The sequence below is a fragment of the Empidonax traillii genome, unplaced genomic scaffold, assembly GCF_003031625.1.
Source record: "Empidonax traillii isolate 1590-97213 ecotype Southwest subspecies unplaced genomic scaffold, ASM303162v1 scaffold290:size645333, whole genome shotgun sequence".
NCBI lineage: Eukaryota > Metazoa > Chordata > Aves > Passeriformes > Tyrannidae > Empidonax > Empidonax traillii.
This window is the reverse complement of record NW_020955483.1, coordinates 612387-638308: the sequence shown is the minus strand read 5'-3', so window position 1 is coordinate 638308 and position 25922 is coordinate 612387. Positions and strand designations below refer to the sequence as shown.

The 25922-nt window shown below is 38.6% G+C and overlaps 1 protein-coding gene across 1 annotated transcript in view; it reads right to left on the bottom strand.

Moving 5' to 3' along the window:
- NPNT (nephronectin) overlaps positions 1 to 25922 on the bottom strand; it is a gene marked incomplete at its 3' end in the record, with an annotated part of 47530 nt that overhangs the window by 5638 nt on the left and 15970 nt on the right. Inside the window, exons 4-9 of the mRNA XM_027890498.1 lie at positions 20506 to 20598; positions 13663 to 13782; positions 12704 to 12823; positions 7661 to 7795; positions 6531 to 6653; positions 4282 to 4659 (exon numbers count right to left, since the gene is read on the bottom strand). Coding sequence (XP_027746299.1) covers positions 4282 to 4659; positions 6531 to 6653; positions 7661 to 7795; positions 12704 to 12823; positions 13663 to 13782; positions 20506 to 20598 — 969 coding nt within the window. The remainder of the gene's footprint in view (positions 1 to 4281; positions 4660 to 6530; positions 6654 to 7660; positions 7796 to 12703; positions 12824 to 13662; positions 13783 to 20505; positions 20599 to 25922) is intronic.

Here is a 25922-nt window from a genome sequence, read left to right as displayed (position 1 = left end):
CAAAGTGCCTATCTTAAATGCTTCAATATTAAAACATTTTAAAAGATGCCAGAACAGTGAAGACAAATGAAATGCTACTCTAATGACATCAAGGAATAACAAACTGGTCATTCTTTTCTTTTAGCATTTCCCTTTTTTCAACAGCTTCAAGGATCACACAACTGCATTTACTGCACTAAGGACTTTTCAGTCATTGAAAGGAGAAACAGAAAGAATCAAGTTTTAATCTTTAAATTTTTTAATAGCTGTTTTAAGTTTCCTAATTCCAATCTTTCCAGCTCCACTACGGGCTAAGAAGGAAAACTGCTGAACTGTCTCTTAATACAGATAAGGGGTTCATGCTCTGTTGATATCTAGTATTATGCTTTAAGTTTATGCTTTTAATGGTTATCACCCAGATCCCAATGGCAGCAGAAATTCATAGCCCTAGTGAGAAGTTTGTTCAGTTTGTTAGAGACTTATCCATCTGAGTAACTAGAAAAAATTCCTCTGTACTTCACTGTAGTTTGTATCAGTCTTGAAATAGTTAAATATTAAGCCATCACTGCATTCCTCCCTCATTGCCATTCCTCCCATATCCATATCAGGAGAAGATTATCCTTGGTGCCAGATTCCACTGTCTGTATCAGACTAAGTGGTTCAAAGGCCAAGTGTAGGAATTCCGTTTTAAAAAATACTAATTTTCTGTTCTCTAAAAAAGCAGCTCCCCAAAGTCACTGCAAGCATTTTTAGAAAAGCGGTAAAGCATATAAAGGAAAGCAACAACCCAATACCTTTCACAAATTGCAAAGGCATTTAAATAACACTATCAGTGTTTTTATCATTTGTGCTCTTTGTCACCACCGAACAGACCAATTTCACTGGTCCTCAGATGATTTCAAGCTGAGCAATGCATTCAAGAGAGCTACGAAGTGAAGGCCTAGGACAAACTTACTCAGTGTGTGGGACAGCAGGTGAAATAACAACAAAGGGAGGAAATAGGCAAGCGACGAGTCACCAAGGGTCAGCCCAGGAAAAGATTAACTAATGAAAAATTAGATTTTGAGAGATATAGGAAAAAAAGTACCCATGCCCTGGCATGTTTCCTCTCCTCATGTGGACCAATCCTAGACCCCCACGATTTGCAGGATTTAGTCTGGTACACGAGGACATCTATCACTGTACGGAAACCAATGACCCCTTTGCCATAGATTGCCTAACAGAATTACCATGGCAAAGCAAAGCAGTGTTTACTGTCACACTGCTTTGTCAAAGTCTGGCTAAGGCTTCAGAGGCCTGGGGAAAAAAAGGAAGGAAAATGTCCATGCATCACAAGATAACCTAGTTGAAAACACAGCTTTAAATATTGAGGTCTTCAGCAGGTAATACTGGTTGGAAGATCAGAACTGCCAGTGGGTGCTGGGTACAGTGCTCTCTGTGCTGGGTTCTGCCCATCCCTGTGTGATAAAACACCACTTTTTGTGACTGTTTCAGATACAACAGCCCTCGGCGACACAGCAGGAAGGAGCCATCTAAGATGAGACAGTAATTCCTCTGAAGACTTTCCAAAATTGAATAGTGAAATTCTATTTCATTATCTGAGTGGATCTAATACCAATTTTCTCCTCTGTTTTCCAAGATAGTAAGAGTTACAAGTCTACTGAGATGTTGCCTGCCTTCTCCAATGGGAAACAAGTACAGGCTGTAAGAGTGAGGCTTTTTCTTCTCTTTTCAGGCAGGCATATGGGAACCACGGCGTGAATTCATTTTTGAGAATTAGCTTCTTTGCTGCCTCGACTGGAGAAGCAGATGATGTGTGGACATGAACCCAAAGAAGCTCAGCAAATGCCAAACGAAATTAGCTCATATCCACAATGCAGGAACACTGCAAAGACGTCTGATGTAGGTGAGACTAACACAGCAACAGCTTTAAAGAAGATGAAGGAAGTAGCTCAAAACTCCCCTTCCCTCAGGAAATATAGAGGCAAGTGAAAAATCCACAAATGTTTTTGGAGGTGGGAAGGATTTGGCACATCCACATAGCAGATAAGAAGCAAGTCAAAGGTTAGCTAAATGTTACTAGTTATTCCAGTTTGAAATTCTGTATTGTCCCAACATCATGGTTGCTAACACCGTGCTTGGCTGCAAGGAAGCCTTTTTGAGAGGCACTGGATTACACTGGGTGGGAACTCTGCCATCCTGAGCTTGCAGTGCTTCCCACTGAGCAGTAAGTTTCAAATCCCTAACAAATGCTTTTGTGCACTCCCTACATAAATGCCTCTGGGCAGAGAGAAGGCAGGAGGGGACACCAGTGACCACTACCTAGATGATACTTTCAAAGTGTCCAGAAGAGAAAAGAGGGAAAAAAAGGGCAAAAAGGAGAGTGGAAAGGAGAGAAAAAGATCAAAGAGAAAGGATAAAAAAGATACTAGCTTTGCTAATGATTACACTACTAGCATCATCTAGAGCACAAGTGGAATATGTTTTCAGTCACGCAGTTATGTCACACACATATGTATATCAAGTATATCTCTGGCAGGGGATAGAAAACAAAGATAAAGGATTAAAGACAGACATCTGTTGACTTATCTGAGGAGCTATCTGTCCCGGCATTACATACTGGGGCCAGTAAGAGCTGCTGGTGCTTGACCCGTTGCAATCCTGCTGTGTTGTGCACTTAAGCCTTTGAAGCTATGTATGTATATCACAAACCTCAAAGGGTGGCAGCTGACCTAAACAAATAGTCGATAAACACTTTGCAAAGAGCCTGTGTTTGTTATATGTACCATAATGTAAGCTTGCAGTCAGATCAAACCAAACTTAAACTGCTTTTACTTCCCTGCTTTTCCAAACCCCTCTATCTGAAGCATATCTCTTGAAAGCATTAGCTTCAAAATCTAGCCTCTAGGGACAATACGGAAAAACTAATTGTAAATAATAAGCTTTAAACAGAGGATTGTTATGTCTCCATGAAAACAGCTGAAAACTATCCCTCTGCTTTAGAATTTAGACTTGCAACACAAGACACCTGAGAAGCACAATGCTAGAATCTAGAGCCATTTCCACAGAACTCTTTAATTTTAACTGTTGGTTCACATTACACAAGTTTTGGGAGTCTTTACTATACATTTCCTTTTACAATGTCATATAAGCATGTTTTAATATTTTTAACTGAATACAGATTGTTTAAAAAATAATCTTGAAAAAGTCAAAAACACACTCTACTAAGTAGTACCAGGATTTATCTTCTAAATTTTAAACCAGCTTCTGCCTCCATTTTAAATTTATCTAACTGTCCATAATAGATAAAATGTCACAGGAAAAATCTTTTTACAAGGAAGAAAATATTTTCCTGTTTAATGACCTACTACAGCAAAGCCCAAGACGTTCCCAGACAGGTGCCAAAGTAACCAGAAAAAAACTCCCAAATGGCTCATGCACCTGCTCTGAGACAGCAAACTTCTCCTACAGCATTGCTTCAGCAGCTTTATTGTACAACAAGCTGAAGGAGAAGGGCTGATCCAACACACCCTCCCCATCTCTAAAATTAGCAGCAGAACTAGAGATGAAATCGGGTGTTGAGTATTTCTTGGCAGATATGCATAGCTCTGTAAGTGCCAGTAATGTCTGCTGTGGTATGCACTAAAGCTGGCATGATAGTGCTGTACATTTCAGAGAAGCTCTTAAAATGACATGTGTTCATGCTATGAGAATCTTTACTATCTTCAGCTTTTCATGTATCCCTTTCCATAGACACAGTCCATAAAACTACCCTGTTATTTTTATGCAATTCTCCCACTGCTTAGTCATGAACATCTGAGAGTATTTGAATTCATACAATATAGGTTACATAAAAGTCTTTAGGTAACCAGACGTGGTCCCATTTCTTACCATTCTTAAAGCTATGGAAATATGCTAATAGTGACCCTCAACTCCCTGAATTTGAATCCATTGACTATTTATCAGTTATGTTGCATTTCAATACTTTTCAATAAAATGTCTTTCATTTCCCTAAAACTTTCACCTGAAAGCATAATTTAGTACTTATACAGGACAATATACTCAATAATTTTAGAAAGAGAAAAAAAAAGAAATTTTTAGATTAATTGATTCAGAACTTACTTCCCGTATTTTTTGTTAGGTAATAAAAACAACTATTTTTGCAGCTTTACCACATGACTATTTCATGCCTTTGTTCTCATTGGTATCGTGTTCCAAACAAAACAAACAGTAAACAGTGCATGCTGTCACCTCACTGCATCTGCATGTTCGATAAATGAAAGGATATGTAAAATTACTTACTGAACACATCTCCTCGCGGTTTCTGAGGATCTGGCTGGATCCTGTTGTCATCTATAATCCCTTTCGAAGGTGTAGTTTCAATGGGAACTTGTGAAGGTTCTTCAGTTATTACAAGAGGAGGTCTCTGTGGTGGCAGTGTAGGTCTTATCGTTGTAGGTTGAGGTGGTGGTGGAGGCCTCGTTACCAGCGTCGTTACTGGCCTGGTCGTCACTGGCACATATCTAGTGGTTGGTCTTGTTGTCACTGGCATGTATCTAGTGGTTGGCTTTGGTGTCAGCCGAATTGTCGGTCCAGGTGTAGGCTGGGTCGTTGGTCTGGGCGTAGGTCGAGTTGTTGGTTCAAGTGTAGGTCGAGCCGTCGGCCTGGTCACCGGCTTTTCTGTAACAAAAGCAGGGACATATGATGGTCTGAGGGGCTCCAACATCAAGAATACTATTTTTTTTATACCACTGCCTCCTTTAAGGAGAGTGCAGTTGCCCTTGAATATATGATATGGACCAGGTGGTTCAATAGGAAAACACTAGGAATAACTGCAAAGAGAATCAAAATGGGACCATAGTGGACATCTGAGCCTCTCACACCAGAAGCTTAACAATCTATTTCATTATGAGACAGAGAGACTTTGCTGAAATAACTTTTTTCTTCTGAATGTTTCCACCAGTTAGAAACATACTTAAACATCAGCACTGCTGAGTTATCATATCCTTTTAGATAGCACTTCTCATTGCAGCAGTTTAGATGATTTAGAATGACTGAACACCAAAAGATTTCCATCCCCACCTGCTCCCAAGCACTACATCTCTTTCAGAGTTAGTAAAACTCACACAAAAGCACCGCTGATTGAAAAAGCACAGGCAGGAAGCTGTGGGTTAAGCAGACCTCTAAATTGTACAAGTTCATAATCAGGAGTGGAGACAAGTTTAGTAAGACTCCTATGTTACAGCCATTTTGGTCACAGATGGGCAGACACCTCTGGCTTAAGAAAATTATCTTTCAGACCCCTGCTTCTAAACTTTCCTCCATGTCAATAAACAGTAATCATTTTACAGAGACAGAACCTAAGCCAGACTTAATTTAAATCTTTACCTTTGCTAGGCATCAGGAAACTGAGTAAATTACGGTTTTTTAGGTTTCACAAAAATGAGGTGAACTGAGCACCACCTACACACCACAGTGACAGGATTTACAGTACCATCTCCTCCACTATTTCATAAAGAAAGTACAACAAATTTTAATTTGGTTTCACAAGGGGAGTTTCTGCAGACATGGAACACATGAACATCTGTTTTTCTATTTATAATTCTCTATTTGTTAATAAGCCTTTTATATCTCAATGGAGATCTTAAGAGGCCAAATAAGAACTCTAGTCACATATTTTGTTTACAAGTGTTTCAAGTATATTTAAAGTATATTTAAAGTATATTTAAAATAACAAACTACTGTTTGTTAAGCAATGAATTGTTTATGATAGCAGGTAAAAAGGTTTTCCCTTGGTCACTTGTGTACATTAAAATACAAAACATACCGTAGGACAATGTCCCAGGAACACACATGTAATGTGACCACATATAATTATAAGCGCTCCACTTGTGAAAGATCACCTTTTACCATGATAGCTACAGCCAAAGGAAAAAATGGCATTGCTCTTTAAAAAAAAACAGAGTCAAAGACCAGATCCCAAAAAAGAACACAGGGTCCTCGAAAAGATTCAGCAGATGTCAAAGAGCTGCACGGTCCTGTGGGATGTCAAATGTGGGGCCTATTCAGTACCAGGGGGAATGGCTGCTTCACCCAAGAATGAGGTGGGCAAGCAAATTCTCCAACAGTGAATTCTTTTAGAGAAACCCTCCCTCTCATCTCTGTTCACATCTGGGAAGCAGGAGGGAGTGGATGGGGTGAGCTGCTGAAATGGGCCAGTTCAGGAGTGTACACAACAACAGGGTATGAGTAATACGCTATTTGATCAGACCTACCCTGCTTACTCACTTGTTCTCATCCTGAAGCAATCTCTAGAATCAAGCTGTGAATAGGGAGAGATGAATTTCTTTCTAATTATGAAAATGTCTCAGGGAAAGGTATTTTTACCAAGGCGTGCTAAGACTCAGAAAACTCCAACTACATTCCCCAGCCCCTTATTAAGTATTAAAAATAGCTTATAGAAACTGAGCCTAATAGTGCAATACCTTAAGGTTTACAAAATGGGATACGTTAACTTTCAGAATCTGTTTTTCAAAAGAAGCATTACATACGTATGCAGCTTGTTCCATTGTCTCTGTAACCTTCTTTACATTTGCATTTGTAGGATCCTGGGGTATTGTAACAGTGTGAAAAACTACCACACTGATGGTGGCCAAGGGAACATTCATCTATATCTGCAACAGATTAAAAAAAAAATCATTTGCTTCAAAGAAACTTGACTTTTTGCTTATCCCTGCAAAAACATAAACATTATTACAATTATTTTTAAAAAGTAATAAAACTGAGTTGCCAGTGAGAAAAGGAAGGTAGACAGTCACAAACAACGGGGTGATACAAACATTAGGGTAAAAGGGACTACTGGGCAACTTTTGTATTGCTTGGCTTATGCCTCAGCATCAGCTTCAGACATGCCTTGGGATAGACTGAAGTTGAGATCATGAAGATCACAATTTTAATAACCACTTCTAACAGGTGACATATTAAGAAAAGAAAAACAGTGTAGGAATATTCCAGTGCTCTGCATAGAAATTTCTCTGAAAAAATACACTTAAACAGACATAAAGCAATGCCTCGTTATCTCCACATGATCATTTTTTTCAGTGAAAGGATCATAACCAGTTGAGACTCCGAAAGTAAGGCAGTGGGACCTGGGAATATCTTTGTTGAAGGGCATACATGAGCTGCATTCCAGTCTCATGTCCAGACACAGGTTATTTCCCAACTCCTGGCTTCTCCCCACCTGTCTTCAGGGGAAGGAAAGTTGGGCAGTCTGGGTTGGAAGTGGCTGGGGTGTGCCCATTTTCTTATCTTGGATCTTGGGGCAGACCGGTGTTACAGCTCAGACACAGCCTAAGCTCATACACTGCTCCAAGCCTAAATCTGCCGGTGCACAGTGAACCCTGCAGGGACAAAGGCTTTGGAAAGGAATTCCTGGGGTCATCATCTCTGCTCTCCCACTAGCTTCCACACAAGAACCAGTTAGAAGAATGTGGGCCAAATAGATGTCTTGTCTTTCACAGTCTATTTCTAAAATCCACCCCTTCTTAAAATACTGATGCAGTGTAAAACAACCTGCTTGAATATTTCAGCCACAAAAACCAAAAATTCCTCTTTAAAACATTAATTTCATTTTAGAATATGCAGTTTTATTACATGCATGTAAGAAATAACTTGTTTTTACCATGGCATTGGTATTTGCCTCCGATGTACATCAGATCAAAGCCTTGGTGACACCTGCAAATGTAGCTTCCAAAAGTATTGACACAGTGCCTAAATCTTGGACAGATAACTCTCCCAGTAGCACATTCATCAATATCTGTGGAAACAAAGAAACTCTATTATTCTTAATAGCAGTTTAAAATACAGTCTATGTTGTCTAAATTAAACTGATTTCACATAACGGAAAGCCACAGAATAACCAAATTATTTTTCATAGGGTCCCTTGGTCAGCCAGCAGTAATACCTGAGCACTACTTCTGATTGTGTCATCTTACTTCAGCTCTTGGTCACATGCCCAAATTTTTATGCCTCCTATTTGAGGAGCCTTTTCAAATGCTGCTGGGAGTAACAAGAGATGTATCAGCATAACAAGCACTGTTACTGAATTTTGAATGCTTGCTCTATGCACTTGCTATCCTCATACCTTCCCCTTGGAGATGAGATGTTTTCCAATTCCCCGCAGAATGGCGTGACAGCTTCCTCAAGGCCTCAAAGCACTCATCCTTGAGACTCTAATGGTTTTTGTCTGAAGAAAATCTATTTCACATTATTTGTATAACTTTCATTTGCCCCGCTAAGCCCTGCCTGGTTATAAAGACAGCACCTGGATTTATAGGCAAGGAATTATAACTAAAACTACTGCAGTAATTCTTTTTCTGAAACATGCCTGAAATATTGTTCCTGTAGCACAGGTCATACGTGCACATTCAAAGCACACAGTTGGAAGTGGTTTGTTTTCTTAAAATCTCAGGTGTCCCTAATCCATGACCTGCCCTTTGAGCCTATCAAGGTATCTTCATCTGTTCAGGACTTGCTCTAAACAAAGGGAGGTCAAGCTAACGCTAGGGCTGCAGTATTTCTATCTCTCCTACCAGTCAGCTGCCACAGGTCAAATGCTTTTTGAGTACCCGTTCTTTTCAATCTCTTATGCTGCAGTGCCTGTGCTGTAGCTGAGGCCTCTTTCACAGAGAAGGTGGCTACTTAAGTGACCTTAAAATACCTCTGAGGTGCTGAGATACATAGCTCCCAGCAAGACCTGAAGCCGTGCCGCTGCTCTTCATGCTGACTAACAAGACAGGCAGACAGCCAGGGCACAGCTGATGCTTACCCAAGGCTGCTTTCACTGCCTGGGAAACTCTCAGGCGAGGTCAGGCTGACACACAAAAGCTGCTTGCGCTACCACCACTCATTCTGTAATCCTTGGATACTGAACTGAAGCCTGCTGAGTGCTAGAACACTAATTCTTCACTGAGGGAGAGACCTGCCGTGCACAGCTGACTCTGGCACACACAGCTCCTGATGTTTCTTGGTTATCTACAGGGCACAGTTCAAGCCTTTGCTCTGCAGCTCTATCAGGCTCTTGATCTATGGGAAAGCAAGATTTCGCCCTCCATGCAACTCTTTTCCCAAAAGCAGCACTTCAGCTGCAGATGTCAAGAGTGCAAAACAAAGCCAAGTGACTGATGTCCTGCTCCTTGTAAAAGAGGCCTGAACAGGGCAGAGAGAAGCCTGAGTCTCTTCCACCACACAGAAAAAAATGTTACCACAAAGCTGGTTAGTTAGGGCAGCCACCTGAGGCAGGGGAGAGGTAGCTTCAAATTCTTCAAGATGTGTTGTTTCCCACAGCTAAAAGAAGTGACCTATAACCATGAATTACCAGCCAGATGGATTCTCCCAGTAGCTCCTGCTGGCACTGTCCCACTCTGCATGAAGAATTACTGAGGACAGGAGGGATTCAACCCCTGAGCTCCCACACTCCTGGCCCGTCAGACTGTTCTGACATAGCTGCAAATCTCCACTCTCCAAGGAGAGCACTGCTGGAATGGTGCAGTAAAGGCTTGAATGAGAAAGAAAACAAGACCAATACTGGGCACCTCTCCACATGCCTGGGTCTTCCTATAAATCTCTCTTGATTTGAATCTATTATTAACATTTAAGGCTTTGAGTATGCTGTTAAGTCTTGCAAACTCTACCACATTCTTCACTAGAATTTAAATTACAAGTCACAGTTTTTTACTCTTTATTAAAATATTATTCCAAGGCTGCAAGTTTCAAACTCTTGATTACTGTGAATTAGTTCTGTTCTTTGTTGGTTTTGGTTGTTTTTTTTCAATCTTTAAACCACAACTTCAGAAAGTAATTCAAGAAGGAAAAGAATAGCCATTGAACGTATCTCAGAATGGATTATGATCTTTAAAACCTAATGTAGCTTGCCCTGCTCTTCCCTTTCCACACATTCACATTTCTGCAAATTCACATCAGGCAAGCAGTATGTTACACAATGAGAACAGTGTCATGTTATTGTTTAATTTGCTATGCAATTATACCTCTTAAAGATATAAGACTGAACTGCTAATCAATACACTTTAGAAAACTGACACAAAAATAATGGAAAAATATAACAGTCTTCCAAATGCATTTAATATGAGATGCATGGATACTCATTATGGGGGGGGGAGGGGGAACCAGGTTTTGATCATTAGCTAGAAGATGATGTGAGAGAATGTTTATGATTACTTTCCTGTAGTTCTCAAATAGTGACTGTGGCATCTTTCAAGTCAATTCACACCTGGACCAAATGGTGTAAGGCTGTTTCCCTCTGCCTGCTACAACATGCTGTGGTTCATACCTGCTTCCTAAGAAAAGCAGGGATGAAGAAATGAGTTGTATTCTCATCTCAGTGCCAGGGAGCTGCTCCAAAGGCACCTAATGCAGACAGCACCTAATGAGTGTGATGGTTACTGTTCAACAGAGAAGCAGAATTACAGTCTTGTCTCTTTCTTGCTGTATGATCATATTACCAACTCAAGGACAAAACAACTAGGAGACTGATTTAAAAACTGATTTTTAAGTTTACAAAGCCATTTTTTCAAATTTCTATACACACACACACAGACAAAAGGGAAATAATTTATTTTATAGTGAAAATCATTATTTTCAGTCCTCAAATAATTTCAGACCTTCTGAAGCTGAAATGTGTATCCTGCTAACTTCATTAAATTAAAATCCCAATCCAAAAATCTGGCAACACTGATTGATTTATTGATTCAGTCATTTATTAATTAATTAGTTGTTTAATCCACATTTTCACTGAATATTTTGCTGATTTATTTTTCACTTTGTTCTCATTTAGTTTATATGATTTACTTTCACAGCCAAATTCGTGGTTTTTTAATGACTGTCTGGAAGGAACATTTTAACAAGAGAATGATCAGCATGGGTTAAGAATATAATAGCGCCTAGAGGAATTTCCACCTGTGCTAAAAAAAGCCATTACATTCCCAGCTGTCCTTCAAACTCTCCTCAAACAAGGATTTCATGAGATGTAGCCAATGCATAGTTCAATTTTCTTATCATCATCTACGCTTCTATTCGTACTGCAGCATTATCCAGACCTTTGCTGGAGCTGACAGCTTCCACAAGAGTGATGGACTTGTACCCATGTGAGCAAAAGGCATAGCCCTAATCCCAAATAACTTCAGTTCTTGGAAGCATTTAATACAAATCAACTCGATAGAGAAATGGCACAAAAAGGGTGCACATCATAAGCACTTCATACCAAAAATAGGGGAGTACATTACGTTATGACGTGGAAAGAACAGACATCTCCAGCTGTAACTACTTTCTCTGTATTGTACAAGCCTGTTCTGAAATTTTTCTGGAAATTTTAGAAAGAGGTTATGAGACCAATCTGAATGATGCACTCCCAACTGAAATGTGAGTACTACACAGTTCTTCACCTTTCTGGGAAAAAAATTGGGTTTTTTTAAAACTACTCTGAAGAACTGAAAGAACTTCATATGACTGGGTTGAGTGCTAGTCTTTGGCATTAAAGTACACTTTGTTTATCTCAAAGTATGAAGTTTGCCTGAATATAAAAATGCACACTAAGAGAATGTTGCAAGCGTTTTTTCTAGCAAGTTTCTCTACTTGGCATAACTTCCTTGAATTTGTACTTAAAATCACTCAGCTCACTATGGCATGGCACAAATATATTCCAAAGATCTCTGTCTGCCATAATGTCTAAAATGCAATTAATCATAATTTAATCCCTTCAGCATGTAACAATGGTGGAGGCTTTTTTCTCCTTTTTTCCATTCTTTTCTGTACATAAGCACGCCAATTATGTACTTTAAAAAACCCTCAACTTAGTGTGGAGCTTGCTCTTCACATCAGAAGATATGAAATCTGTCCCTTTCTCTGCCAATAAATTCCTGGTCAGCACAGGTCAGGCACTTGGGAGAACCACCTGCCTCATGAACAGCCAAGACACCCTAATGGATGTTTAGGACATCTACATTTTCTTGCATTCTTTCAGGGTTGTTACTGGTTATGGAACTGTAGCACTGCATGGGTTATAAATAATAAAATCACTGGAGCATCATATACACTCAGGATGTATAGTTAATGACTAATAAAATCACACGTCACACTGTTCTTCAGACCATAGTAGAGTCTGATTAACCATAAGCACCTTTTCCATGTCCACAAACGAGGAAACAAAACATCTCACATCACACTCTGAATTCCTGAGTTTATTTTAACGTGGAGTTTTCACAGTATGGAAGAAAGATAGCAGATTCAATTCCATTAATACTGGGAGCAAGCACAGACCTCTGCTTTGTTCCACTATAATCTCAATGACTTTTACAACTTATCCCTCTACGCCCTGAGCTAGGCACCACCATGCTGGGTATGAGGGAGAGCTGACCTCCCATTCCTTTTTTTATGCGGGCAGGTATTTTGGAGTCTTGGGCCCAAGGGCTTGGATACCAAACAGTCTGTATGGGCTTTAGGCAGACAATGAAACTTGCAGGACTGGAGGAAAACACTGACAATCACTGACAGAGACCACTTGATCAACACGCCTCATTATAATTCTCATTAGTAACATCTTTACGTTGCATGTACAGTGCATTCTAATTTCATCTGAAACTCTCTTGAACTCCATTAAGTGTAACTGTGGAGAGAAAAAAAAATACTAAAACTACATTTGATCACCTACCTATGCAAGTCCTGCCATCAGGCCCCAGCTGCAGCCCTGGAGAAGGACAGCGGCAGCGCACCTCCCCTTTCAGCACATCACAGCCATACTGACAGTTTGCCATCAAGCAAGAGAGGGCATCTAGAGAAAAACAGTTGAACATCTTTAGATAAGGACTCTGATCAGTACTAGAAAATTACTGAAAACTCTGAAGAATTAAGATGTCACATAGTTATGATAGAGGTGGAAAAATGCTTGTTGAATTTGACCGGTATCCTTTTGGGCTTCAAAGGGCAAATGCATCTGCAGTATAATTCGTCTCCCCAAAAACTGCATCTCCAAAGGAGGGGGGGTCGAGGGGGGAAGAAAAGAGAGAAAACCACCACAATTGTTGCAAGTCGTGTCATAGAATGCAGCCCCCATGAGGAATATAAAGCCCAGTATGTAACAAATTCTCCTGGACAATACTGCCATTTTAAAATAGGAGCATCTCTAATTAAAGGTAATTTCTCTTCCCTTCCCTCTGTCCAGGCATTCAAGATAACCACTTTTATGGGAGCAAGTAGGAACCTGATCTCCAGAGAGATGACAGTACAGTTTTATACCAGTCACACAACCAACATCTGCAGCATTAAAGATTTTACATTCACAAGGCAGAACTGCAGGTGTCTTGCTGCAATGAAAACTGCAAGCACTTGTCCTTGAAGGCCAATTAACAGTGATTTACAGCACTAAAGAATGCTTCTGGGGAAACTTGTAATAAAACTAATAAAATCAAAATAATTGCTTTTGGTTTTCTCAGCCTAATTTTATTAGGAAAAAAAAAAAAAAAGAAGCTCATCTTGCGCAACCAGCTAATTTCCAGGAAGATTAATCTTTTACTTTGGAACCCGTCTCTGTTTCATAGAAGTTTCCCAGGGAAACTCAAGCAGGGATTCTGAGAAGCTTGAAAAAAAAGCAAGCAACAAGCCTTGCCGTACTCGAGCACGTTCCATCTGGCATAAGCATGTAGCCGTTCAGACAGTAGCACTTGTAGCTGCCGTAGGTATTCATACACCGGTGTTTGCACGGCCGTGGCTTTAGTCCACACTCATTCAGATCTGAAATGAAGGGCACAAGGGAAGAGAGTGGGAAAAGAAAACACACAAAGCGTGTGTGACAAAACTAACCAGCTCAAGTTGCTGGAGAAAGGAGGAAAAACATGGCAATTAGCTATTTATACGCAGTTCAGCCGATAGCAAGTGTCCAGAACGTTCTGTGCAAAGCACTGTTCCTCCCTCCTGCCAAGTGGCTTATTTTCTTTGGTTCATCGATAGCTTTTCAGAAATTATAGCATTAGTATTAGATGATGTGCCAGCCATTTCATTAGGGAACACGCAAGCTCAGGATGCCCACACCTTGCCACTATTCATGTTGATGTCATGTCCAGGACCAGTCAGCACTCTGGAGGAGCAGGAGGAGGAGTAAGAAAGCAAATGTCACTCTGTAATCACTATCAGCAATTCTGATAGTAATTCACTGATTCACTATCATGCTTCAAAATTAGTTGCAGAGGAAGGTAGGAAAGCTGATGCTAACCTACTTCAAACAATCTCATGGAGAAATATTTTTATTTACTATCTAAAAAATAAAAAAAAAAAGTATCTGACATCAGTTATATTTGTTAAGGGCTATCCACAAAGGCCTGTATTTCAGATTTACAATTTAATACAGATATTTAATACAAAATATTTAGCCTCCAATTTCCATATTAGTAGACAGGGCTTTAAACAAGAAGTGAAGATTGAATTATTTCCTTCAGAATTCTCTTCCAAGAATGTGTTGATATTAACTGAGTAAACCAGAATATTATGTTACTTAGTTATTTGTATAGTGATAAGAAAAGATGACAACAAGGGTGAAAATAATAAATCTATTCAAAAATCCAGACAGTGAGTACTTAAAAAACTGAGTTACCGACTCTCATCTTTAATATTGCACAATGCTCTCTGGAGCTCTGTCACAGGAGGAAAATTGCCATGATTTCCAGAATTTTTCAAAGAGCCATCTCCCACTATTAAGCACTATCTCATTAACTGTCAATCCCTCATCCATGTAGCAGAAAAGCAAGCCTTGGGCTTCTACCATGTGGTAGACCCACACACAGTAGCCACTTCATAAAAATAACTGAGGAGGTGACATATACTTTCTGTGGGCTAGAGGTGAAGGCTCAGGGTTAAGGTGTTAAAGATGTTAAAACAGAAAGATAAATTTACCTCTGGTTAGAATAAAGTCAGTGATTTGTTGATTGCTTTTCAAACTAAAGTAGAAAACTTAACAGGGTCTAGTAAATGGAGTGAGAAAAGTTACATTCACTGTGGAGAAGAAGGTAGAGAAAACATTGCTTCTAGACAACTATGCCTGGAATTTTTCTAGTTCCTAATGTTTGGATTTTAAATTAATCCTGAAATACTGTAATCACTTAGTTTTAGAGAGCAAGGTTTTTCATCTTATTCTTCTCAGGCCAAAATATTTTTAAATAGCATTCTAAAACTGAGAAATACGTTCCCTTTCATTTTGACTAATAAAATGCAGAGCCATCAAGAGAAAAATAAATGTACCAGACTAAAAGTCACTGATGTAATCCAAAAGCAGCCACAAGTTTGTTGCCTGTTAAGTCCCTGCTGCTCCAGAGAGCTCCTAACAGTGTTTATGTGTATCATAAAATCTGTTGTCTTCTGACCTACTTTGTTTTCATCTTCATGGGGGTCAAGGAATAGAGAGTGAGGTACTTGCCCTTCCCCTAACTGATAGATATGACCTACTTTACTTCATTTTCCAAGGCCTCGGGAAGAGCAGCATCTTCAGAGACAAGAACACTTCCTGCTCCCCCACAAGAGGGTAGTGATAAGGGATATAATTTTCCCTTTCTTCCTGTGGAAGGCTGACCATTATGTTTCTAGGAAACCTTAAGGGGAATATTTGCTCCTCAAGTGGTGAGGAGGATCAGGTGAGCATAAGCAGGACTTCACTGAGGGAAAGTTGCCAAAATAAGGGCCAGAACAACGCCTGATAAACAAGGGGTGATAACCATCTCCACAGTCCTCCTGTGGATCATGCGCTGCAGAAAGAGCACTCCATTTCAACTCTCACTCTTTGGGAGCTGGAAAATTTTTCAGTAGTTGCTAGGAGAACATACTTCTCCCAACAGGCACCACTGCCCCAGTAACATGAATGGACCTGCTGGGTTTGAGAGAAACAGCTGTAGAAGAATGCACATTTAGTCCTGTGGAAAGAGATCTTCTGCAGGATAGCATATGTGCCTAGGTCAAATGGGAATGCAGCAGGTGATTATGTTAGAGGGGAAGGACAAGTTTTCATTGCGAAAACCTTTGAGTACAAGAAGCTTTACATGAAAATGTTCAATAGTTAACAGATGAAAGCTCACATTTTGGAAGTTAAACATCTCTCGGAAGCACCAAAAAAAACCCTGCTTTTTTTTTTCCTTTTTCTGTACAACATACAAGTAGGCAGCTCCTGACAGACACTATAACTGCATGAACATATTTATTACACAAACAATGTGTCTGTTAAAAAAAATAATTGTTAAATTCAAAAACTCTGCCAGCATTTGATTTCAATTCATAAACATATTCCCAAGGGGTCCACAATATTGAGTATACTGAGGTTCACTGACAACCATCATTTTGAGATGTAAAGCAGAAGAAAGTAAAAAGTAGGAGGAAAAAAAAGAGTGTAAAATATGTATATTTTTCCTCTTTTGTACAAAAGGATGACTTCACAAAACAAACGCATAACAGAGCTAAGTATAAAATACTTAACTAGATGTAGGGGCAGAATAAGGAAAGGTAACATTGAAATTAAGTTGACAGAGCAGGATTTTAACAGTTCCTTGTGGTAACTTCTAATGTTTAAATCTCCTTGCAATTCAGTTCCTAAGTTTAGATACTCCTGAAGATTTAAGAAGTGTCTTGCACTTATTTCCAGAGTTATGACCACAGACTCAAAACTGAAAATCATAAGAATTTATGACTGGTCCCAGTTTACAATCTTGCATAAAGTATAGATTACATTATGAGCCTTAAAAAAACGGATCTTTCTATAGGACTCTGAATTCTACACCACCATTTGGTACAAAATATTCTTAGTACAGAAATGAAAGCTCTGGTGCTGACAAATAGACAGCTATTAGTAACAAACTCTAAGAATAACCTGGTATTAAAAAACAGGCGCAATCAACTCTATTACGATATCAAGTCACACGCTTTCTCTTTGTGGAAGTTTGGCAAATTATTTCTATTGCCTTCATTATATTTCTGTCTATGAACAAATGCGGTCTGATTCCTCTGATTCCCATCTTAAAAAACATCTTGAAAAAGTAAAAATTTTAACTTGGTTGATGTAACAGACACCTAAGGTCATCAGACAGCAAAAACAGGCTGTTAGCACAACTCCACTAAACCTAAATCTCCCGTGTCATTGGTTTTCACTTTTGCCTTTGAAACTGATTATTGAGAGAAAGATGTTTTTAACTTTATGGAGTCAGAATGAATGCTACTGTTCAGGAAAACACGCATTGTCAGTGCTAGGGCTGCTTAAGAGAAAAGCCAGCCTGCGAACAGATTAGGTGTGTTAGAGCACACTGCTCAGCCCATCCAATTTTTCCCAAAATGCAACTTTTCTTCTTGTCAGCAGTGCAGACAGGCACATACTCGGAAACCACATGACAAGCATCACACAGTTCCCTGGGAGGCACATTGTATGATTCCTGGCAGGTCCTACTAGTTCTACATAAAGGCCTGTATGAATATGCTGACAGCTCCCTTGATCCACCTCCACTCATCCATAATCTGTAGCAGCATACTTCCTTAAGAAATGTCTGGATGTGCTGCACATGGACAGGGGGAGCACTGGAGTATTCCTGCTATTTTATATACTAGCTATTTAGATCTGTCTGAGTGTTTCTTGTTCCTTAAGTAAAGGCTACTTTTCAAGAACAGGCTCAGACAAATGTCAGCAGCCAAAAAAAAAAATCAGCCATAGCAACATGGCTCTTGAAGAAACGCCAGTTACTTACCAATGGTATATTTCAAGAAACCTCTATAAAGACATCACAGTATAAAAGTCTATGCATCAAAAGAAGAAATAAGAAAACAGCAGAAGTCATGTCTAAAAAAATTGAAAGCTAAAATGTATAAACTCAAAGGGTAATAAAAATAGCATTTTTATGATAATTTCTTTTTGTCACTTATAATCTCGCACCAGCATTTAAAATATAAAGTGTAACACTTACAAAGTTCAACAAATCCCTTTTATTTCTCTGTGGGGATGACCACTCACTGTCCTGCACCTGGGAATTTCATTGATCTGCCATTTAATTTCCCACATTGCATACAATTGTGCAGTCAGTGCAAAACCAGCACTCTTCATTTCAAAATAACATAAGACAGTACTGCACATAAAAACAGATTGACAGTTTTGAGCACTATGGAAAGCAGGTTCATAACAAACACAGGCTGCTGAGTACAAGTATTTTATTTTTAAAGAAGTGAAATGAAAATGTGAGTGAGTACAAAGAAAGGACAAGTGCCTTTTGCTGGCAAATCCGGATGTGACTTCTTTGGTTGCTGTGAGGCGCCACACACGATCTTGGACCAACTTCAGTGAACACTTAACAATGGGGCGTTTATCCCTAGCAAGATGCAATACACTCTGCTATTTTTAATTAGCTTCTGCAGACTCCAGCATTCAGTTTTCCTGCCTTTTTCTGCCTATTAGCTAACTTGGATCAAGCAACACGAAAGTCAAATGTTCAGTACCTCACTCACTCAACTTTGAAAATAGAAAACCAAAGACCAGAAACCAAGTACAAAAATTAAATTGTTATCACCATGCTATAAAGAGTAGATCAACTTTCATTTCCAGCAACTATCATCACACTACCATGTCAAACTCATGAGAGATTTGTAACCCCCAAAGAGAGTTTTGTTCACATCAATTAGTGTGATTAATCAATAGTTGCCAAATGCAGAAGTTAACACTCATTTTCTTCAACTTCCAGCTTTATCTAAATCAGTTTCATCTTTATCTAACCTGATAAACAATTTCCATTCCTCTCACTTTACAAAGGAACTCAGAAAAAAAGAAACAAATGACAGTGACAACCACGAGTGTGGTGGAGAGTCAAAACTTTTCAGAATGCAGGCATAGAGCATCAAGGAAATACAATCAGTTATTTGCTCTGCACGCTAATGGCACTGCAAGCTCAGCTTTCCCATCACAGCCATCACTCTATTAGCCTCCACCCTCTTTGCAAGAAATTGCGTCACTGTTCGAAGCTGTGAAGGTAGAAGGATCACACCACCTTAAACACAGGACCACCTCACCCCTTGACACTGTATTTATTGCACGATGATCCAGGGGTTGGAATAGAAGTGTTTCACACGGCAAGGAAACATACCCTGATCCCAGATCCAGCTCGAGGGTCTCGTAATAAAATAGCAGCAGTCACCTGAACTGGTGTACATCTGGGACACCACAGTCAGTAGGCATCTCAGAAACCTCATGCACCTCTGCCAGGACAACACTGTCACCAATATCAAGCAAGAATACTGCCTAAAAGGTTTCCTTTAATCATTTATCAATAGTTTTTTCCTTCCATAGCATTTACTGGCAAGTACATAGTTTAGTTAAGGACTGCAGCCTCTAGCAGTTTGCACAGTATTTTTTTTTAATATTATTAAAGTAATTAGTACATATAAAACCTGTTCCATATACATATAACAACTGCTAGTTCACTGCACTGTTTTCTAAAAGTGTTCTAGACTGACTAAACCATGTATAGAATAAGATCATAACAACACATCCTTTAAAATGTCAGCCCAGAGTAAGGGGATAAGAAGACAGGGTAATTTGAGAGATGACAAACTTGTAAAAAACCTGAAAAACACAACATTCATTTCCACATCAGTTCAGGAAGCATTAGTAAATTCAAAAACAAATATGTATCTATTTTTAAAGAAAATAACTCTAAAATTCAGCACATCCTAAGAAAGTTAGCCAACATCAGGGGACATTTTTCAACAACAAAATCATCCTAAATATCACACTCTTCTACCATACTTCCTCAACACTCAGAAAATGCATTAACTTTTCCTGTAGGTTGAGACACCTGGAAAAAAGAACAGTCTCATGGAGACATCTTTGCTTGTATGTTTTATGCTTGGCCATCCAAATCTAATAAATCATGTATTACAATTCTGTTTTATACTCTATGATCTTTATACTATGACATGTTTTGAAAGTAATTTTCAGGAAAAAAAACAAACAATGCAACCATATTGACAATTCAGTAAAACAACACTTAATCTTTACACCAGATCTTCAGTATGTAGTACAGCTTGTTGCTACCTGGCTAGATCAGGATTAGAAAAACAAAAATGAGAATGTATGAACGATGGGGTTTTTTTAATTAAACAAATACTATTTCACTATCCAGAACTGAAAATTGTGACTTTATAAAATAACAACCCTGACCATAAGTTTTAAATAATTTGCCTCAGATTCAGGAAAGCATGTAAAGACATACTATACACTATTCACACTGATTTCAGCTTAATGAAAGCCATTTTTCCCCTGTGTCATCCCATTGCAGATGTCATTCTCTCTACAAATGTCAGATCCAACCAGAATAGCTACAGCAGTAAGAGACCTGCTACATAAGTCCATTACCCTATAAACACAGGTGACACACACAGCATTGGCAGCAGGGAGTAGAGGGATCAACAATACTTCCATGACTTGGAAAATAAACTATTTCTTACCTTGGTTGCAGGTTTTTCCAGTGTATCCTGGGTGGCACTTACACTTGTTTGGCCCAATGCATTCACCGTGTTTGCACCCTGGCTGGCATATAGCTGCAAATAAGAGGAATACTCATTATTTTTCCACTCCAGTTACAGCTGACAGTGCTTTACTTTGAAACAAATGGCAACGACCTAACAAATAGTACTGTTTATGTTCCTCCCATCAGCAACACGATTGCTTCAAATACCACTGTTAACATCAGGTGCGCTTTCAAAAACCACCACCACCCCAAGACTTGTGGGAAGAGGAAGACCTGTAACTAGTCTACTTTTGTACAACATCACATCGTGCTGTTTCTGGGATATTAAACCTGTTTAATACCTAATCAGCAAGCAGGCACCATGCCTTCGCTCGCTCTGTGTGTGTGTGTTCTATGATTCATGACATTAAATTTGATAAACCTGGAATATGCCCCAGCTACACAGAGAACGTGTACATCAATGTCACTGGCAACACAAAAAGCCATTGTGCAGTTATCAGTATTCAGTAGCAGAGATCCCAGCATTCACTGCTTTCCTCTAAGTCTACAAGGCAAGACTCTACCCCTTCGCTGAGCACCATTTTGCCTGAACCTCTCCCTTTTGGGTGCTTGGATTCTGGTATAGGAATTACTTTTTTCTCTCTCTCTCTTTAGTTTTGGAGGAAAAAAGAACTGGGTAAAAGCAACACTGACTGTAATATTCTACTTTATCACTGCACACATCCAACTCACTTCTCTGAATGTTTCAAGCATTTATTATCTACCCTGCTGTTTAGATACAGTCTCAGAATGTATAGACCACAGCTCAGAAATCACAGTCTATTCTGCTTCCAGAGTCTAATAAACACAGAACTCCAAAAAATAGTAGTTAGGAAGCCATTTTTTGGTACCTCTCTTACTATAACACAAATAAAATTCATAAAGCAAACTTTTAGAACTTCAGTAACACAAAAATAAGCATTTCTTTTGAATAAATACAAGAATTCATGCACAAATTTAGTTCTACTGATGTAGGATTAGCTAACAGGAGTATTATCAGAGTGCAATGAATCCTGCAAAGCTGCAGAAACCATCTGACAGATGAAAATTTTAAACATTTCCAAGTTCTCTTTATTAGAAATGTTTTTCTGTTACTAAACATACTATTTCAATCTACTGGAAAAGTGAAGTATTTACTATCCTCTATAATATTGTTTATCATTATATGATAACATGCAGATGCAAAATTCTAGTGAGCTCACTGTTTAAGCAAGACAGGCACAAAATAGACAGAACTTAACTTAAATAGCCTGTAATCAGGATTTATCTGTTTACCCTGGCTTTAGTTCATTTTATAAAGTAACAGTATCATTTGGAATTTGCAAAGTACCTAACTAGATCCAGCTGTAGTATTAATAATTCTAACAACAGGCTGTATCATAAAACTGGATGTATTAAGAATGTAATTTAACAGAAATCTCCAGAACACACTCAAAAATGTAGCTTGCATTCTAGCCAAGCTGTTCAACAGGGTTGAATTAAACAAAATTAAGACAGAAACAAGAGATTAGTTTTGGTTGTGGAAGAACTATGCAAAATATATCTCTGACGTTTTAAAATCTTTTCCATAAGATTCAAAGCATCCAGAATCAGCAGTTCCCTCAAATACATCCATAGAAGCAACTGTTGGCATAGAAGGAGTTTGCTCCAGTTTTAGGACTGCATTTGTCCTTTCTTATCATTTTCGTTTAAACATAGTATATACATATAGTTAGTGATATCCTCTCAGAACATAAAGCCTTGTTTTAAATCTACAGCACTGCTCTTGACAGATCTTTCTAATATGATAGTGAGGTCTCTTTCAAAAAAATTATGTTAAGAAATATCTTAAAACGCAACAGAAAAGGGTGTTTCTAGTTGGATTTTTTTCTTCTCTCCAATAAACACTGTCCAGAAAAAAAAGAAATGTGATTCAGATTCAGAAACACCTCTCACTGACAGTGTAAGGGAAAGTGCCTTCTTAGACTACTAAAAGGTATGTTTCAAAAACTATGCTGTGCCATTAGGGAATGGATAGATCTGACTGAAGAGCAACTGGTATATCATGAGAAAAATCTAGAATACTGTACTTGTAAACATTTACTGCTTTTTTTAATCATGATGATCATAAACAGAAAAAAAAAGTATCTTCTTTGAGCAAGAACTCATTTAGACACTGAGACTCTTATCTTCCTGACATCAGAGACCCAAGTCTAATTAGAGGTGATGGTGGCAAAATGAAAACTGTGAAGACCAACTTCAAAGTCACTAGGGAAAAAGAAAATATGATCTAAACCACAGGAGAAAAAAAGAAACTACTATAAATATGTTTTTAAATTTCAACTGCACTTTAGAGAAGATCCATATTGTGAAGTGCAATATAGTTATTTAAATAAGTCCTTTTTAAAAAACACAAAGTACCATGGGATCAGCTTGGTGTGAAGTGTATCAGTTCAGTAGCTGAAACAGTGGCAAGTTCAGTTTAGCTGACTTTAAAGCCTGTGTTCCTCTCTCAGTTGCATAGATTGTACATTAGTAGCAGCTCTGATAGAGAAAAAACCCCTCATGCTTGAAGATGAAAAGCCTTATAAAATTCAGTAATGAAATAAACGAGATTTTATTTTCATTTAGAAATTAAAATGTTCTTCTAATTCAAAAGGTCAAATACATTTGTATTGGGAATCAGATGTTTTGCTTAATTCTCTCAGTTACCCAAGCAGGTCATATATTGCAATGAACAAAAATTATGTATAAGCATTTGTTTAAAACAACTTCTACAGGTATGAAACATGCAACACAGGCCAGGTTATTACATCATGGAATTGGATCTATGGGATCTCTCAGATCTAGTCCAACATATCTCAACAAATGTACCTACACACTACTCAAGATATAGTGTCTTGTATGACATACAGGTGGGTAACTGCTGATCTAGTCTACCTTCTAGTCTCAAGATATAATTATGAAATGCACTAAATCACATGACAGGTATGTCTCTTTTCCGTTTCTACAAGTCTCAGTTAAAGGAGATCTCGGCTCCTCAACAGTCTCAAGAATCTCTACTACCCCAAGAAAAGCTTGCTAATGATTAGAGGACAACTATCTGTAAAATCAGTCATCACAAAATGCCTTTTTTTTTTTTTTTTGCATATTAAACAGGTACTTGGAAACTTTTCTGTGCTGCCAAACACTGTACTTGAAGAAATCCTGCTTATTAGAGTACATTCTATGCAATTTGGCTACTTAAAGCACTACACATCTTATTTATACACAGCTGAAATTCAATACAATGTTACAACTGAAGAATTTCTATACACAGGAGAAAAATGCTTTGCAGTAAATGTAGCAACATCTGTAGCTCAGCCAACACCACAGATAAATCTCATGGCATTTCCTATTAGGAATCGAGCCACTCTCACCAAAGGTCTTGTTTATCCTCCCATTAACTTTAATGGGGCTTTGCAGGGTGCTCAGGACTTAAAAATCAGATGGTGTTCAAGCAAGCCTGCATGCCTGGCTGGGATTCCACCAGGGACATCTGAATGCCCTTCCCACTTAACCCTAACCCCTACCAGAGTGACCAGGCCCAGAGAGGTGGGCCAGCTCCAGCTCTGCCATCTGCAGCCTGCAAATATTCCCTCCCTTCTCCAAAGGAAGAGATGCCCGTGCATGGCAGCAGATAAATTCACTGACTCACAATGGGTTCTAATAGAACATTCCAAACAATGATATCCAGGTATAAAAATAAGCTTAAGCCTGAGTTTCAGCATTTCTTTTAATAGCAGACGACTATTTCAGCTGTTTGGTATGAGTCTGAGCATACAATACGTGTGCTGATGTGACTGGTGTTTTCTTTTAATTTTTCCACTCTATTTTCTTGCAGAATTGCAGATACAATAGAGAGAACACTCTGCTCAAACACAGACACATGGAGTTTATCCATTTTTTAAACAGAAGTAGACTCCCAAGTAGCAGGGAAAAAAAGTCTCCCAATTAGTATTTTTTGCATCTTGACAAGTAAAAAATTCCTCCACAACCAAGAAACCATTATTTCCCTCCAATTAACCCACATTTACAATGAGTGAAATAAGCCATATGTATAGACTTCAGCCTCTTATGTAATACTTTTTTCCCTACTAGGCAAAAAGAAATGTAGACAGTGGTATACCAGGTTGAGAAAGTCACTCTTACACAGTTAGGGCAATGAAGTACAGAAGATAAGAGTGTGATGAAGGCTGACAAAAAAAAAAAAAAAAAAGGCAAAACCTTTCTACTCCATAATAGCAATTGTTTTAAACAAAAGTTAAATTTACACTTGTATAGAAAAGTGCCACTAAAAATGAGATTCCTAATTTATTTTTGAATCAGTATCAAGATAGATCCACCACTTCTCCAAGCATTCCTCTCTGAAAACTGTTAAACCAGATTCCCGCTGGGTAGTAGTGTGGGCTGACACAGAAAAAAATTCCTAAGCACAGCTGTTTTCAACTTCAGTCAAATATTGCTTATTTATCTATGCCATTGAATAAATTACAACCAAACTTCCCTTTTCATTTTCTTGACCAATTCATTCAAGAAACATCAGCAAATAAACTCTGGACTCAAGAGTATTCATTTCAGTTTGATCATTTTAAATTCTTTTTTTCAGGGCTGAATGTGAAGATTTGATCCTTCTCAGTTCCCATTAACTTCAATGGAGTTGAGGAGGTATCCTGAAGTCTTTTATCTGGCCATAAATCTAATGAAGTATCCATTTTAAAGGTTGGCAAAAACTACCTTTTTCCTACAAAATAAGGTGAAAAATACCACATTTTAAGCCTCACTTATACTTCAGGACAAATTAAACTTTCTGCAAAAATAACACAAGGAATTGAAATGTGAATGAGAGGTTTAGGCTTATGACTGGTTGGTTTTAGGTTTTTTTCTATTGTGGGAGAGAGGAAGGAAGCATTTCTGCTGAAATGCACATGCTGTTAGAATGTGTTATGCTTGTGCAAAAGCCAGAAGCCACCAATCTTCCCAGCCACTGATTGCTGCTGGTGGTATTTGAGTATGACTCAACCATTCTGAATTATTATTTTTTTAATTGCTGCCTAAACAAAACAAATGAAAAACACATTCAACCTATTCATTATGGGTCTATAATGCTGTTTTTTTAAATTTCATCTGTATTTTCTCCTTGCACACAGTTCCCTCAGAACTGCTTTGAAAGTACCCCTCAGGCTTTGTCAGTTCCTCTGCACTAAGCTGTCCACCTTTTGATGGCATGGGTGACTACCACATGCTGTCCCCCTCTATTCCTTCTCATCTCGAATTTTAATGTTAATGACTTAGTTCTTGATTTACTAAACACTGTTTGGTGGAGTCCTAACCAGA